Source organism: Populus alba, chromosome 11, assembly GCF_005239225.2.
Source record: "Populus alba chromosome 11, ASM523922v2, whole genome shotgun sequence".
Lineage (NCBI taxonomy): Eukaryota > Viridiplantae > Streptophyta > Magnoliopsida > Malpighiales > Salicaceae > Populus > Populus alba.
This window is the reverse complement of record NC_133294.1, coordinates 6,878,173-6,896,024: the sequence shown is the minus strand read 5'-3', so window position 1 is coordinate 6,896,024 and position 17,852 is coordinate 6,878,173. Positions and strand designations below refer to the sequence as shown.

General features: G+C 33.2%; 2 protein-coding genes across 7 annotated transcripts; one reads left to right on the top strand and one right to left on the bottom strand.

Annotated features, from left to right (window-relative positions):
- Positions 1-2,647: 2,647 nt before the first annotated feature.
- Positions 2,648-8,348, bottom strand: LOC118051839 (uncharacterized). Of its 5 annotated transcripts, none has more exons than XR_004688112.2 (6): positions 8,068-8,348; positions 7,591-7,760; positions 7,351-7,514; positions 7,196-7,262; positions 5,217-5,426; positions 3,471-5,134 (listed from the first exon to the last, which is right to left on the bottom strand). XR_004688112.2 is itself a non-coding variant. In XM_035062582.2 (5 exons), exons 2-5 carry the CDS (start codon positions 7,726-7,728, stop codon positions 2,783-2,785), a joined length of 468 nt encoding a protein of 155 aa, XP_034918473.1. In that variant the 5' UTR covers positions 7,729-7,760; positions 8,068-8,331; the 3' UTR covers positions 2,648-2,782. The 5 variants fall into 5 exon arrangements, 3 of the variants coding, with proteins under 3 accessions (XP_034918473.1, XP_034918474.1, XP_034918475.1); XR_004688113.2 differs by having other exon boundaries at positions 3,471-5,124; XM_035062582.2 differs by lacking the exons at positions 3,471-5,134; positions 5,217-5,426 and adding an exon at positions 2,648-2,881 and having other exon boundaries at positions 8,068-8,331.
- A 4,183-nt stretch (positions 8,349-12,531) lies between these two features.
- Positions 12,532-17,781, top strand: LOC118051789 (proline iminopeptidase). Of its 2 annotated transcripts, XM_035062508.2 has the most exons (11): positions 12,532-12,688; positions 12,778-12,986; positions 13,312-13,410; positions 13,500-13,610; positions 13,711-13,773; positions 13,914-14,007; positions 14,634-14,731; positions 14,965-15,066; positions 15,533-15,646; positions 17,128-17,202; positions 17,514-17,781. In XM_035062508.2, the coding sequence occupies exons 1-11, from the start codon at positions 12,586-12,588 to the stop codon at positions 17,613-17,615; spliced, it is 1,170 nt and encodes a 389-aa protein (XP_034918399.1). In that variant the 5' UTR covers positions 12,532-12,585; the 3' UTR covers positions 17,616-17,781. The 2 variants fall into 2 exon arrangements, with proteins under 2 accessions (XP_034918399.1, XP_034918400.1); XM_035062509.2 differs by lacking the exons at positions 17,128-17,202; positions 17,514-17,781 and adding an exon at positions 16,737-17,102.
- Positions 17,782-17,852: the final 71 nt, after the last annotated feature.

Below are 17,852 nucleotides of genomic sequence, written 5' to 3'. Positions count from 1 at the left end.
TAAACTTCCATTAATGCTTCCAACACACAAGAAATTAGGTTCCCCAAGCCACCAAACACTGTTGGGGATTCCATCAATTCTTGGGGACAAAGAAAGAAGAAACAAGAAGTTAATGAAAAATTGAGTCTTTAATTGTAAAATAAATAATAAACATGGCTCACATGCGATAAATATGCAAAAAAAAAAAGAAGAAGCTCCACAACATATATAGGTCTCTCACAATGACGAAAAGCAATTGCATTTATTCATCCAAACTATACTTTTAAACGAAAGTCGAGTTGCCCAAGTTCCCTCTCGATCTTCACTTGAAAGGAGTTAAAGACTTTCCACCGCCAACACTAGAAGTAGTTCTAAGCTTAACCTTGCCACAGTCAATGTAATCCGTAAACTTATCTTTTCCTGAGCTAGCATGTTGGTTTTCATGTCCAGCACCTGACAAAGTCCTCTTAAGCTTAATCTTTGTACGATTGATGTAGTCAGTGAATATATCTTCAATGTGCATCCCTAGCTTTTTGCTACCTTCTTCCAACTTGTTATGCTGAGGTGATTCAACCTCGGGATTGTTGGCTTTGTTTCCTTGGCTTGGACTTTGCAGCACAGCCATGCTTTATGCTTTAGCTTCAGGTTCCATCCTGGAAGCAACTTGGGTGTTCTTTGGAATGGAAGGAAGTGGAGTAGTAGCTAACTTGGATTTACCATTTTCTGGAACACCCTGGCTTGAGAAATCGAAGATGACAGGAACCATTTCTGCTGCTTCTCTATTCCTAAGAGTGTCATGGCTTTTGGCACCCTCTGCAGACTTGCGATGTTTTCTTGGAGAATATGTTTGGGGTTGGGTATCAATGATTTTCTTAGAACGAGAGGGTGGTTGTGATGAGTTTGGAGCAGGTCTAGCAGGCCTAGGATCTTGCGGGCGAGTTGAGACGCGGCGAATTGCTCGGAAAGAAAATACTTTGTAGATTTTTTCACACACATCCTTGGGGCAGCTACTGCTATTCCTTTCCATGGTGAAAGATACCAAACGAAGAAGATGGTTTCTTTCTGTTCAGAGATATGAGTGAAAATATCCTGATGCAACTGTAATTCAGGGGGGCTGAAGGGCTTGGATTTTATTTTAGCATAAACTGGAATATGGAGGAGAAATCTAGGGCCCGAAGCACTTTATTTTGGTCTGCAAATAATAATCTTTAGAGCCCATCCCTGTGATCTAGGGTGAAAATCAGCTGTGCTTGTTAAATTAGTTGATGGGGGGCATTACAACCAAAGATTCCTATCAATTAGAAAGACAAACAACTTTCTGGGATTTTCAAAATGATGTGATGGCGAGGGATCATATTCCCCTCTCTTTTTTTTCTTTCTGTAAAGCTAGAATCTGACTAAAACTCCAGAGATTTTAAGACTTTCTAGCTGTTCCACACATTCGGATAATGATACATGCTGCCGTTTGAAGACTTCACCTAAGCAACAAGGCATCAGATTCAGCTTGATGTCACTCTGCTCAACTTTGCTCGCAATTTCAGGGTTGCTGCCCTACCCTTTTTGTTTTTTCTGCATCTGTGCATTGCCTGTGTTTTGATGGCCATTGGATTTGAATCCATTGAATCTCTTTTTACTATTTTATTCAAATTCAATGACATAAAAACAGTCAATTTGATCCTTCAGTTTTAGGAAGGGTCCATTCAAACCATTATTCATCTAGATTATATCGTAAGATTTGTTAACTTCCATATCAAATAAATGTGATGATAAATGAAAAAAAAAAAAAAAAAAAAAACTTGCGTGCTTAAAGAAAAGGAATCCGCTTCCTGTCCTGTTCTACAAAAAGGAATTCTGGGGGTACAAACAACGTAACTCATTCTGAATGAGTTCTGTAACTGAGATAGGTTAATGAAAAAACAAGTCAGTGATGCTTCTATTTCTCAAACAAGATCCATTCTTCCTTCCGGTGTGTGTGCAAGCTGCTCTTAAAAAGTGCTGCATCGATCCCATCTTCCAAGCTAAAACATGCTCTCATGCTCTTGCATTCCAATCCATTTTTGGGGATCAACCGAAGCAATCCCTAATCCTCCAAGTTGTGATTATTTGATGGGTGACCTGCAGTATTGCTATGATGTGGCAGACTTTTAAGCAACCCCATTGGAGAACTGCGTTTCTGAATTTTGGACTAGATGCTTGCTATGATAGAAACATGCTGGTATTTGGTTCTTATCAAAAGTGGGAATAAAAATGGCAGTTGTAATGATGACAAACTGAAACACCAAACACTCCCAAGAGTACAATAGTTTCAGTTTCTGCTTTTCATTGTGTCTTTACTTGAAAAAACCTCAAATTGTCGCTACTTGAGTTATTTTCGACGATGGTTTTCACTTTGTCAAATTGGAGCCATAAATAATTACTTGGTTGAGTGTTTTGACCAGCTGCACCACAGATCTGCTGATGATTGGTTTTCATCTTTTAATAACTTCCTCTCCACGTTGTTATTTAACAGTTTTTCAGACAATCAGTTGAGGTTCATGATTCTCGGTTCACAAGGAAGTTACTATATTTTATAGGTAGCTTTCCTCGTACAGTTCTAAGTCCTTTTGCCTGAAGGTCACTTTTATTGTCAAGGGAGCCAGATGAGAAATAGAGGACAGTGAACAGTGAATAGTGGAAAAACCCTTCCATGATAAAAGTCTGCTATCATTTACAGCCTTGAAGAGAATTTCACTTGCTGTTATACACATTAGAGTGACAGGATAGTGTGACTATGGAAATTATACAAAACCTAAAGAGGCCACCTTTACAAGTTTTTGTACAACAACTCATATCTTGGTATCCGCTCTGGGGGCAGGGGGCAATTCGCGATCAGCTTGCCTTTCATGGCTGCTCTGAATATGGCCTGTAAGAACAGGAAACGAGTTTTTATAAGATAATATCAAGTACAGTCTGCAACTGATCCCATCATATACAAGAAAAGATTTATAGATCAAATATCATTTTTGAAAAAAGAAACTGGTTTCATGTGTGACCAACTGCAGAAGAACTTGTACAGACATTAAAATGAATACAATCAACACACTGCTGCGGACATGGTGCAATTGCAGTATAGCTCGACAATAACCAAGTTTGAGGACTAGTCAGTTGCCTCCATTGTAATTTCATTATGAAGGTCTCCTCTGTAACGGAACATTTATTCCTCAAAGTTTCAATACTTTAAAACAGTCTCCCATCAATTAACAAACTCCGACATGTTAATTAAAGAGTTGTCAAAATAGCTGCTAGATCATCCAAGTAAAGCATCTAATATTTGCATCACTTCACACCAAATTAAAACCAAGGAATTGAATAACAAAACCTGAAAGAACAAATATTGGTTCTCAGTACTCTTTACGCACAAGGTTCTTAAAATTTGGGAAGACAACTACACAGACCCTGAAGAAACCTCGGCCACTTGAGTTTTTTTTTTTTCTTCCTGCTAGTTGCATTACACAAACTTTATTGATCTTTTGATTTGGTAACTACGTTACCTATTATTCTTAATATATCATACACCTAATAATGTAGGACAGATTAGGGATTTGTGTCCTACAAAGGATTCATGGTGGTGAGCTATGGTTTGTTATTTGTAAAATTAGAGTAGAATAGAGCTTGTTTAGAAAGAAATAATGAGAAATCAAGCTGTGAACCGCAGGTTGCAGCACTTTAGCGGCAGAACTTCAAAACAATGGAGAAGAATTATGAGAAAATAGATAAACAAGAGATAGGAGAAGAAACCAACAAACCGTAGGCACCATGCCTTCAAATTCTCAATTTATTTCATAATAACTCGACTATGCTAAAAAAAATAGCATTTCTATGTAGAGATTGGGACTCCTTAAACGACTAGGATTACTAATCCTTACTTGAATAGGAAAGAAAAACAGAAATAAACTATTAAAAACTAACACACCAACTTCCTAAATAAGAATGGACTTTGAGTAATCCTGCTTACAAAATAACTGATGACTCAAAGCTATAAAACCCAAACATTAAAAATCCACAAGGACACTTAATTTTTTGACCAAAAAGACTTCTTGCTTAATTAAAAATCACTTAATGTTGAGTTCAAAAGTTGAGTGCTTTCTCTAAGTATAGCATAGCTACTCCACAGTTCTCTTTGAAAACCTCAACTCCGTTGAGTTTGGGGCAGGACCTAGGAATACATCACCCATAAATCTACACGCATTACAAAGAATGAATGACCTGGCAACCTCTTCAACTTTGACAACAAAAGATCATTCTGTGCCCTGAGCTTAAATTTCTTTTGATTTAATAAGGAATATATATTTTCAAAGGCATCATGCTGCATCCTTCTATGAAATTACCATGGATGACCCAAAAGAATATGGCAAACGCTTAGAGGAAGGACATCACATTGCACTTCATCGACTAATCCACCAGGTTTAAGAGTAACCAAGCATCCAATTTTTCAATTTGTGTTATCCACCCAAGCGACTTTATATGGTTGAGGGTGAGGTTCTGTCTTCAAACCTATAACTTCTTGACAGCCTCTTCAGATATGATGTTAGCACAAGTACCCAAATCCATGATCATAGTGTTAACTCTTGAGTTGAATATAGAAATATGTCTCCAATTGTCATCATCTACAACAACCTCATAAGTTGCAAGCATGGGTCAAAATACTAAACATTGGAATCCGATTTCCAACTTTGATTGTCATCTTCTTCAACATTGGAATCTGATTTCCAATTTTGAATGTTTATCTGTATCCATCTCAGCAAATAACTTCTTCAAATTCTTCCTCGTTGACGGCTTCTAAGGCTTGTCCTTTATTAGGAAGTGAGAGCGCCTTACCAGGACACTCAAAAGAAAAGCAGCTGAAGCCCCTGCACTTGAAACATCAACCTTCTTTATTTCCCTTGGTATTTGATCAACTGCTTCCTTGGGATGAATAGGAAGCATTAGGATGAGTGGACTTGTGAATAGAGTGGGAAATTCCTTGAGATTTATCAACAGAATTCTCTGCAATGAAGCCAACAGCTATCTTTTCATTCCTACCAGGGGACGTGGCTGGAATCTCATGGAAGTCTTCTTCCTCAATCTTAAAAGCAACTTGAACTGCTTCAGCCATTGAATAAAAGCCTACAAGTTGCTAAAATGAAGGAATTTGTGAAATATTGTCCTTCCAGATACAACAGAAATCATGACATCTTCATTCCAGTTGAAGTTCTAACCTTGTTAAGCAGAAAAAAATGTTGAAATATTTCCCACCAAACATTAGTTGTTCCTTTCAGCTCCACAAATAAAAAAAAAATCGCCCATCCCTCAAGTGATACCATTTAAAGAAACTTTCCAGACCAGATAAACTATCAAGAAACACCTTAGGATTGTTCTCCACAAAAGCACCTAGCATCAAGCTTAATACCTTTATAATAGAAATGGTCCTGAAAAGAAAGGTACAACAATGCTTATATCAATAGACTTTAGAGAAATCCTAATCTAAGAAGGAAAACCAACTAGCACTAGAAAAACTAAAGCGAACTCCTAAACTATCAAGGAAAAGACTACTAATCAATAACTACTGCTAAAAATCTTTGCTCTGTAAAATGACAGAAATACTCCTGAAAAAGGGACTATTCTTCATCAATTCCCCTTGACTTTGAAAAACTCAGCTCGAACAAGTTCGTTGATTGGTGCATTGTGCGAAGTACTCAACTCATCTTTTGGAATTCTTGAGCAGTAATCCAAATGCTTCAAAATACCGGTATACCTCTCCATTTAAACAAGTATTTTTGGTATCCCCCACGTAAATGCTGGTCTTGAATAACACGCTCAGTGTCTTGAGGATGGACAATTAGAAGTTTCACCACCACCATCTTGATGTCCATGATAAATACTTAGATCCACAAAAATTGAATATAGGGTTGATGTGTAATTCCAAGGGTAGATCCCAGAGATAAACATTCTCACCTAACTACTTAAATACTTGAAATGCCCTTGGCTTTCTCAAATGAAGCTATTGATATGTACCCCTTGGTGGAACCATAACTAAATCACTCTTTAAATTCAACAAATCTCTACGCAAATCAACTGCCATTTTATACCTTTCATTGTTGTCTTGTATCCTTTTCCACACATCAGCATGTATCTCTTGAATGTGCTTAGCAAAGGAGTCACCATCTTGACTAATAGGAGAAAATGTAGGCAAAGAAGGTCTCTAGGCTGTCTTGGTTTTAACCAATTCATAACCTCAGTTGTTCTTCTAGTAAAGCAGTTAAAGGAGCTATTAAAAGCAAATTCAGCTTTTCGTAGGATTCTGTCTCACGATGCTAGATGATCATAATTAGGCCTCGTAATAGAATTCCAAGGCTTCAATTAACAATTTCAGTTCATCTATTGATTTGAGGATAAAGAGTTAAAGAGCGTTAGTTGAGTTGATGTATATTAGTTGTATATAGCTGTCAATTAGTTAGTTGATTTTTAGCCTAACTTTTAGCTCCTAGCTTGTAGCCTATTCAATTGTATAGTTGACTTATCTAAATGATTTATATGTGTCTTGTATAAAGACCCCTTGGTGATATGGAAAAAAAAATCATCCTACCTAATTCTATTTTTCAATTTGGTATCATAGCTTTAGGCTAAAGGTCCTAACTCGATTTCTTGACGAGATTCTGTCTGAATCTTCATTTTTTTATCCAGTAGCCATTGCTGACACTGTCTTGCCTTTTTTTTCCCTTGCAATAGCTTCATTCAACCCTAGTCTTCTATGTCTAACGAGCAAGCAATTATGTCCAACAGCGACAAAGTCCTTGTAGAAATCAATTAGTATCCTTTTTCACACAGTAAGAAATTCACAACTTTTGCCAAAGGGTAAAAATGGTGCAGCTGTAAATGGGTTACAACCAGGAGGGAACAATTGGCACTTTGTCGGTTTGCCCCTAAACTAGTCCAATACCAACTGACAATCATCAATCATAATCTATAACCTATAATAATCAAAAGATCCAATACAAGAAACTAGCAAGCGCAACTGAAAGGCAAATCAAATTCCATGGTGTGTCCTCAAGTAGAGATTAAATCAGCAATTTCATTATTAGTTTAAACCAAAATATTTATACTGGTGCATGGCTTTCAGTTCTCACAAGTGCATGTTGGATACACAAACTCAAAGTGGTGAAAAATAAAGGGAAATTAAATAAGAAAACAAGCATACCTCAACTACATCAATGAAATCTTGTTTTCTGTGAAAAGCACCAACCCATTTAGTGTGATCTGCAGTCCTGAATCCACGATGAAGATACACTAATTATCATTACAAAATAGAAATGAATATTTAAATTTCCCTTATAGGGAGGGGGGAAATTGTACCCAGAATCCATTTTCATATGATGAGCGTTGAAGAAGAAAACAGTAGAAGGAACCAAAGTTATGTCAAAATAGTTGACGTAAACTTGAACATCCTCGGAATCAATGTCTACCAAGGCTACTGTTGCAAATTTCGAAACCTCACGAGCTGATTTCGATAACTGCAACTTGGAAACAATAGTTTAATTTGTGTGAAAAGGAGAGAGAGGGGAGTGCTAAAAGCAAGGGAGAGGGGTATCATACAATGTCATCGAGATGGAGACAAACGGGATCGGAGGCGCGGCCGAAGCGGAGGACAAGGACCTTGTCGATTGTATCTCTGATAATGTAGTCGATTTCTTTCTTCTTTGTAAGCAGCGTTGTTAATAGGTAATCACTCATCTTTCTTTATTGATGGGTCAAAGGAAAATAAGCTGTATGAACATCCAAAGAATCAAAACTTTGACTAACAATCCTATTATCTATCCATCATTGAGGCTACAAATATAATAACGATTTAAACCCTATGTCACTAAAGGAGTAACATTGCTGCAAACAAAAGTCGAGAAATTCGAAACCCTAACCAACGGTCTTTTTTGGAAACGGAGGAATAATAGAGAGGGATATGAGAAAATAAAGCAAAAGGTATCGAATCTAAAAACAGTAGCTCAAACAAACAGACCCGTGCACATGCATCCAGTGCGATAAAAAAAAATAGAAGAGAGAGAAATAGAGACTTGCCTGAGAGAGGAGACAGCTGCGGGAGAAAGCAGATAGAGTAGAGAACTGGTATCAGAGAGGCGGAGAGGGAGGGTGGGCGACGGGCGGGGGAGATCGAGTGAGCAGGGAGGGAGGAGACAATCACATCCCAGGTGTTTCTTATAAATATGTTAGTAGAAAATAATTTTCTCAAATATTTTCATGTTTACTGTAAACTAATTTCTGTATGAAAATATGTTCATAAAAAATAATTTTCTTAAGTAAAGTGGTCCAAAGTTTAAAGTTTCAATTGTTTTGTTGAAAATAAGTGATTTTCTTAAAAATATTTTGCATAAAACACATGAAAAAATTCCTTGAATAAGTTTTATTTTTTATAGCTTATTTGTATTTGAAGGTAGTTTGAAAAGCATTTTATTTATATTGTATGAAAAAGAAATATAAAGTAAGAAAGAATATGGAATAGTAATGCTGGTGATGCAAAATTATCTTTTATATTTTTAGAGAGAGAGAGAGATTTGTTGATTTGTTGATGTGTCCTTTTAATTCTATAAACTATAAAGGGCTTAGCTGGACTCTCTTGGGCCTTCCCTCTTATAATTATAATTGATTTATTTTTTATATTTCAAAATCAAATTATTTTTAAATAAAATAATTATAATGATATTTTAATAGTCATATAATAATCATATAATGATATCACATATGAATTTGATATGTGTATTTAAAAAAAAAATATTCATGAATATTCAATTAAAATAAAATATTTATTTTTTATTTTTAATTGTGATGTTTATTACAGTTCTCTCAATTTAATTATTCATTATTTTCTCACATTGTGACATAAAAAATATCAAGACATATTTTTTTCCTTTTTAATTAAGAATTTTTTTTCAAATCATTATAAACTTGTATTCAAAAAATCATATTATGAGTAAAAAGGGTTTTTTTTTTAATAAGAAAAAATACATAAACAAGGAAAGGTGTTTTTTACTGATAGAATTTTAGCAAAAAACTTTTTTTTTTTGTCTGACATGATGATGTCTCCATAGTTTTTTTTGAAAAGAAAGGTCTTTTTATGCACTGTAATTAACTTTCCAAGTAAATAAAGTAAAAACAAAATACACAAACATCAATTTTTTCCGATAAAAAATCTAAATTTAAAAAAACACTATCATTTTTTTCATCTATTTCTTTTATATATTCACTAGTTATATGATTCTCACTCCATTGTTGAACATTTTTATTTTTTATATAAAAAAATTATATATAAAAAAAAAAATATGATAAACCTATCTAAGATCTTAAAAAATCTATAAAACCGCATTAAAAATCAAAATCAATCTAAATTCAAAAATCAACCCGAGTTTAGATATGTTTTCTCACGAGCTTTAAAGGTAAAAAATACCTAATATGAACTCTCTTCATCAAATGAATGATTTAACACAAATACTATTTGTTTTGGTGGCTTAAATCATTGTCAATGACACTTTTTTTCTCTATCGATGAAATTCGATGACCCCTCTCTCTACTCTCTCAGCCATGGACTAAAAAAGTACAAATAAAATTTTATCATAAAATTGAATTGGGAAAATATTAAGGTGCTATAATTGTATAATTTGTGTAATTTTTAAAGTTCAAGGACCAAAATGTATCTTTTAAAAAACTTATGGCATGTCATCCAAGTTTGATATTTTTTTCATTTCGATCACTCTTCTTTCAATTTCACTTTTTTTTTTAAAAAAAATCAAAATCAATTGATCTTCAATTAGACCAAATCACAAAAAAAAATGTTTGAGGACTAAACTGAAAAAACTTAAAATTTTGCACAACCTATCCACGATAATGTTTGAAATGATGAACAGTGGAACCTTACACAGTAAAAAAAACTCATACCTCTTAGAGTAATAATTAATAGACTAAGAAACAAGCAACATAACATGGACAATAACATTATTATCTACTAAAATAAACAAATTAGGATAAACCTAACTCATGTGCCCCCATTTTTCTTTTTTTAAAAAAATATATCTTTTAAATTTTTTTCAATATAATTCTTTTTTCTTTCCTAATTTTATCCTTTAATAATATGTTGATTTTGAATTGATTTTCACAATTTATTTATAATTATTTTTATGACATTATCACACTCAAAAAAATATCTAGATATTTAATTGATACTTAATTTGTAAGAACCTATGTTTGTTATCATATCATAAGTGAAAAAATAGTTAGAAAAGAATCAAAGTTCTTAAAAAACATAATTCAATATTATGTTGGCTTCTTATCACACACTCAAATAAATATCCTAATATTTTATTTATGTTTAATTTTATGAGTATCTATTTTTGTTATCATATTATTAAGTAAAAGATAGTTTAAAAAAAAATTAAAGTTGTTAAACCCAGGGCATCCAAATTTGGATCGCAGGTTTTACATGTTAAATAGCGAAACCTTAGTCAATTTAATATGTCATCATTTTAATATTAAAAAAAATAAGTCATCTTGTTTTTTTTTAAAAAAGTTAAATTATGCTTTTTACTGGTTATCCAGGTTGTCTTTAAACTTTGCAAGTCAATTAGGTCACATTGTAGACAACTCTCACATGAATTAATTTTAAACTCAAGTTCAAGTAATGAAATGTATTGAGAGATTTCAAGGTTGACCTGCTAGGTTGGGGTCTTGTTTTTTTTTTTTTAAAAAAAGAATTCCGTCTTTTATTTTTTTTTTATTGAATCTTTTACTGTGCTTTCTTTTTCATTAACATTATTAAACTTCATTTTGAATTAGTCTTCGTAATTTGTTTTAGTTTGCTTTATATGATGTTATTACATTCTCAAATAAATATTCTAGTGTTTGATTAGTATTCAATTTTACGAGTGTCTATTTTTGTTATTATATCGTGAAGTAAACAAATAGTTAAAAAAATGAAGTTGTTAGACCTAATGGAGTCCATGATTTGAGTTGCGGTTTAACAGGTTAAGTCGTGAAAACCCGAGGTGATTTGATATGCTATTATTTTAATATTAAAATAAAAAAAATATTATCTTGATTTTTTTTAAAAGTCAAATTATTTTTTTACTAATCATTTTAGGCTGATTTTAGATCTATTGAGTCATGTCAAGATAATTTTTATATTAATTAATTTTAAATATCAATTAGGTAAGTAGTTGGGTTGGGAGGTTTCAAATTTAATTTATTGGATTGAGCTCAATAATAATACTAAATAGTTTCATATGGCTTAAATATTTTTTCAAGTTTTTTTTTTTTATTCAGTCCATAGCACGATATGGGCCTCTAAGCTAGTTAATACTATTAGACCCATACTATTTTTGAATCTCATGGTTTGATATTGTGGTTTGAAACCAAGTATCTAGAGTCCAAGCGTTTGAACCATCATAATAGCAATGATAATTATCTTTAAATTTTCTTTGATATAGTAAGGTTATCCAAGGTAAGAAGTCATTTGGAAGAACTAATTTGGTAATATAACTTTTTAAATAAAATTAATATAGCATTCTATATATATGCACTTTAATAAAAAAAATCATTTAGAAAAGCTAATTATATTTTAATATATTTAATATTAATAAAGCTATTTAGTAATAGTGACTAACTAATACAACTCTAATCATTTTTTTTTTTTGCATAAAAATATATTAAACAAACTTTTCAACTCTTTTGACCAAAGTAGGAATAGCTTTCTAATTTATAAATATTATTTTGGACTCTCTAATACAACTATTCCCTCGTAGCTATAAAAATAAAAAATGAAAGCCAAATTTTGTTTTCCTTTTCTTTTAGCTTTTCTTCCAACTCTTTCCTTAAAGATGCCTAACAGTCTTTTCATACAAAAAATCAAAATTAAGAATAAGAATAATAAAAAGAAGAAAAGACATCTAAAAAATGAGATGCTACTTAAAAGAACTAATTTAATAACATAATTTTTTTAATAGTGTAAACATAGATATTTTTTATGTGCACTTCAATAATAAAATGTCATTTAGAAAAGTTAAATATATTTGATACATAACTATTTTAAAAATTTAATATGATCTAATTGACTTAATGGGTTTAAAAGTAACCTCAACGATTCTAAATTAACTAAATATTAAATGAAGTATTTAAAAATATCATTCAGGTCAATTCGGTTGAACTCGTTAAATTTATGTGAGTTATAAAATCAGAATAATTTTATTAAAAATAAATAAAAGAAACATAGATTTTAGAAAAATTAAAGAAAAAAAAAGCTAATTAAAAAAAATATTCTTATAATAAATAGTATTTTTACAAGATCCGCAGGAATAACTTTTTTTTATTATAAAAAAATCGTAAAATAACGTTTTCTTGGGATTCCTCTTATAAGATGTAAAAGAAGCATTGAAAGCCAAAATAATATAATAAAAGAATCACCGAAAGAGTTAAATAAGAAAGGGCATATTTCATTTAAAAAATTGGGCTTGGAATCTGAACATGATACCTTTGTAAGCTAAAGCTAATCCAAAAACATTACCCACGCTGCTATTATATGCCCACCAAATCATGAGTTTATTAGGCTTCACTAGTTCACTCGTCTCTTTCACACCTTCTCATCCCCTTCCTTCCCTCACTCCTCTTCTCCCTTCACTCTCCTGTCTTTCCATCAGTAAGTACTCTCTCTGTGTGCGTTAGGTTTTACTTTTTTTTATACAGAAAACACCTGGAATCCTATTAATGTTTCGTGCTACTTTGCAGGAAGAAGGAATCCTTTACTGTTAAGTGTGAGAAATCTTGATTACAAGTGTGAATCACAGGCAAGTGGGTTGTACATGGAACCAGTCAAGGAGTCAGTGGAATTAAATAGGAATCTTTATGCAAATATAGAGCCTTATGAGACTGGTTTTTTGAAGGTCTCTGATCTTCACTCAATCTACTATGAACAATCAGGAAGTCCCTCTGGGCATGTAAGTAGCCGTGGTCTCTAAAATTTACTTTTTTATTCATACAACTCTCATGTTCATGTATTTTTGTGGATCTGGGTATTTTTGTTTGTTGGGGTTTTGATAATTGAAACTGTACACACTAGCATGGCTGAATATGCATGTTGAAAGTAGCAGTCTTTCCCTTGTCCTAATGCTAGTTTTTGCAATATGTTTGAGTCCTTTCCGTAGTATTCTAGTTGATCAGTTTATTAAAAGTCGGTTGAATTAGTCTATGTTTCTCTTAAGAAATTGTAGATGAAAAGGTATCTGAATATTTGAACAAAGGAATTTCCTTGCCCTTTTGCAGCCTGTTGTCTTTCTTCATGGGGGCCCAGGAGGAGGAACTGCACCGAGTAACCGAAGATTTTTTGATCCTGAATTTTACAGAATCATTTTGTTTGACCAGGTTGTTATTCTAGTATCCACTATGGTAAATTACGAGCCTCCATTTAATCTCTACAATTTGAAATTTAATTTCTCGTATTGTTTCCTTAGCGAGGTGCCGGAAAGAGCACACCCCATGCTTGCTTGGAGGAAAATACCACTTGGGATCTCATTGCTGACATTGAAAAGCTAAGGGAACACTTGAAAATTCCGGAATGGCAGGTCAAAATTTTGTCCAGTTGTTGATCCGGAAAGAAAACTCTATTTTCTATAATGGGGGTGAAATTGTTGAACTGGATGTTTATATTCTCGTACTGTGCAGGTTTTTGGTGGATCATGGGGAAGTACACTGGCACTTGCGTACAGCCAATCACATCCTGAAAAGGTACATAATTACTTTAACCTGACACTGTTTCTTTGGTGGGAACTCGTAAACAACAGGAACCAGGCCATTGAAATTTCATAAACTTTTGTTTGGAGCAGAACTAATTCATATTTTGATATTTTTTCTGTGTTTTTTTTAAGGTTACTGGACTGGTCCTTCGAGGGATTTTTCTTTTGCGAAAGAAAGAGATTGACTGGTTTTATGAAGGTGGTGCTGCTGCTATATTTCCTGATGGTATGCTAGATACTATTCTTTATATGATCTATTATAACAAGATAAGCCATAAACATATGCATCATAGATTGGTTGAGAAAAGGCCCAAGGGCTAGCTGGCAGTAGCAAAGGGCAAGAGGATTGTGGTGTTCAAGAAAAAGTGCGCCAACATTTTTTTCGCTGGCAGTAATAAGCTTTCACATTCTTATAAAAAAATGACCATGCTCAGATGCTACAAGTAATTTAAGCTGGCATTTCCATCTCTGTATGCTTTGAGATGTAGATAATGTTAATAAATTCGTAGATAGCCTAATTTATGATTTTTTTTAAAAAAATACTTGTCATGATGGTGGTTATTTCTCTTATTATTCCATCCTACAGTACATGCAGGGAGGTTGTGATTGCATTCCCCCAATTCTTAGATACTATATTTTATAATTTAAGGTAATTTCAATGTTTATTAGGAGGACTGTGGAACTGCTGTGGCTGGTCTTTGTTTCAGAAACCATGCACAAGAATGTTTATTAGCTTGCTTTGAAATGCTTTGTTGATTTGTGCCCAGTAATTTAAAACTCTGGTTCTTTTTGTTGAGCATGCACAAGTGTTTTTGAAGTTTCTTATATATTTAGCTGACTCTTGCCATGCAGCTTGGGAGTCATTCAGAGATTTTATTCCAGAAAATGAAAGGGGATGTTTCGTAGATGCTTACAGCAAGAGATTAAACTCTGATGATTTGGAAACACAAGTAAGCTACTACCTGTTTTTTTGACTGATTTTATATCTAAAAATTGTGTCGGTCTAGTTTCAACAACAACAACACTAATTTTTACATTTGTTTATGAAAACCATGACCATTTATCTGATCTTGACACTTGAGCATGCACAAGTTTTAAAATATGTTGAGAATCAAGTGCATGTCCTTCAATTATGGGTCCTTACAATAGAAATAATGAATGCATTACCCTCATAATTTCTTAGTATGCAGCTGCAAGAGCATGGACCAAATGGGAAATGATGACTGCCCATCTTCTTCCAAATGAAGAGACTGTCAAGAGAGGGGATGATGATATTTTTTCCTTGGTAAGTCAATCTAGCATCAATTATTATAGGCTTCTGTGTTGTTCCATCAACGAGACATCAAAACATGTCTTCCTTGAGATTTCCTTTAGTCTACTGTTGTAGAGTAGGAAAGGAGAAACTAAAATGCCCCATGATACTGCACAAGAAAAGTGAACTCACTGACATATTTCTTCAGTTGTTGCTCAAATGCAGAGTGAAAAGTTCGCGTGTTATTGTTGAGAACCAAAGCATTTCAACCTTGTAACTTCTCTTTAATACAGTTGCTTCCAGCGTTTACTTAAATTTGATATGGTGCTGAGAATATGTTATCTTTTTTCTCAATTTTTAATTCAATTCACCATAGCAGATTGAGATAAATAATTCATCACTGCTTATTTTTTTTTTTGTTTTTAAGATGTTTGAATTTGAATTGTGGGCATGATTGTTGAAATTTTTAATGTGTCCCTGCTTGTTTCATTCTATTCAGGCATTTGCAAGGATTGAAAATCATTACTTTGTGAACAAGGGGTTTTTTCCTTCAGATTCTTTCCTATTAGAAAATGTTGATAAAATAAGACACATCAACACTACAATTGTACAGGTATGTGTTACCTTTATCTCTACTGTCATTTTATGTGCTTTGTTCAGAAAATGAGTGATCTTTTCAGACAAATAAATGATTTTCATGTGCTAAATGAAACCATATATAATGTGCTCTCTGATATGATTCTGTTAACATCCTAAGTTTTTATCAATCCTTGCAATTTGATCACTTTGTCAAAATTCAATTTTTTTGTGGTCACTGAATCAAACGTTATATATATATATATATATATATATATGTATATATATATTATTATTAATAATAAGGATCGATCGAGGGTCTGAAGAATCTTCTGATTTACCAACAACTAAAATTATGTTTTAAAACTATGAATATAATAATGACAATAAGTTAAAATGTGCTACTTATTCTTCCTACACTCAATCTCTATCTTCGATTTTTATTCGCACACTTCTTATCTATATTTTATGAATACTAAAATACTAAATTCAGATGAGTAAGCCACATATAAAGAGAGTTTTTCTAGAAAATTCAGCTTGGTAATAAAACACAGTTATATACCAAATAAGGTACTGATCAAGGCCATAAAACTAATCCTTAATTTGGCCCATAAACAATCAAGCCCATGGAAGGGCTGTTCTTCACTTCATATTCTTAGAATCATTTGGTCAAATATGCAACAGTCCAACATTATTAGTGAGTATTTGGAAACGCAATTGTACCCGTGTTTCCAAAAAATTTATTATTTTTTTTTTGCTAAAAATTATTATTTTTTTGCATGTTTTGGATCGTTTTGATACGCTGATTTAAAAAATAATTTTTAAAAAATAAAAAAAACATTATTTTAATGCATTTCAGCATGCAAAACACTTTAAAAAATAACCACAACCACACTCCCAAACAGGCATGTGGTTTCTTTCTTTATCTTCTCAACCATTGGTTTTTCCACCATAACTCCATCAAAGTGCTTGAAATCTTCTAAAAGTGTGCTCCTTTGCTTTGTTTTTCTAGACTTTATTAACCACTCTTTTTACTCGATTGTTCTCATCCCTCTTCTTATTCTTAGTTTTAACTCACACGGTTCAGAATAAAAGTAAGTGATAATGATTGAAGACTTTTAAATCAGAGAGTGGAAATGGGATGATCGAGAGGAGAGGAGGTGGAGAAATTGAGGTGAAGAGAAATTACAAGCGACAACTATAGATTTGGTAAATAACAACATATGAGGACAGCAGCACAAGAGAAGCGGTTACTTCCGTTATCATATCAAAAACTCGTAATCCCTTTCAATTTTGAAGTCATTAACAATGCTGGTAAACTCACGACTATAATGATCCAATTACCAATCTTAGTTCAAGATCATTCTAGTATGATATCTTAGACAAGTTAAATTGTCAGGTGAATTTTGAAACATAAAACCGTAGAATTTATGATCCAACACGTGATTTGATAACCTTTTGCTGCATTTTTAAAGGTGTGAAACATTTATTGTTCAACATGGTTGAATTATGTTGCAGGGGAGATATGATGTTTGCTGTCCTATGATGTCTGCTTGGGATCTTCATAAGGCATGGCCAGAGGCAGATCTAAAGGTAGGAGAACTTCTCTAAGCTGCTGAATTTTTTCATTCAGTATTATTAATGTTTTTCAGCACATATAACAACTACATCTAATTGTAATGCAAGCCACTTGATGTGGCTTGCATTGCTATTTGAATTATTGGACGGGCTAGTTATGCATGTACTATTTCAACTTATAATCTTGATAGATGATGACATTGGATTGACACAGAGCAGATCTCATGTTAAGAATGGATCATGGGATTATGCATTTTTTCTCCATGGCTTCATTTCCAGCTTTCCTCAGATTTGAACTAGTTAACATATGAAATCACCTTGGACAGGTTGTCCCAGACGCAGGGCATTCTGCTTATGAACCAGGAATAACCGCAGAGCTTGTGGCAGCAAATGAGAAACTCAAAAACATCATCAAGAATGGACCGTGAAAGGAGGTGGATCAAGCTCACACGAATAAATTCCTTGACTAAAACATGTCACATTTCATCACCATGGTTTGCATCCACAGGAAAGCAGGTTGTATAATTACAGGATTTAAATTGTGAACGTTGAATAACTATGGAATGTCTATGTTGCCTGTGCTTTTACTAGTCATTGTGAGGGGCCACCTGATTGGTTTATGACCAGTCCTTCAACTGTGCTTTCCCAATCTCTTTGGATAACCA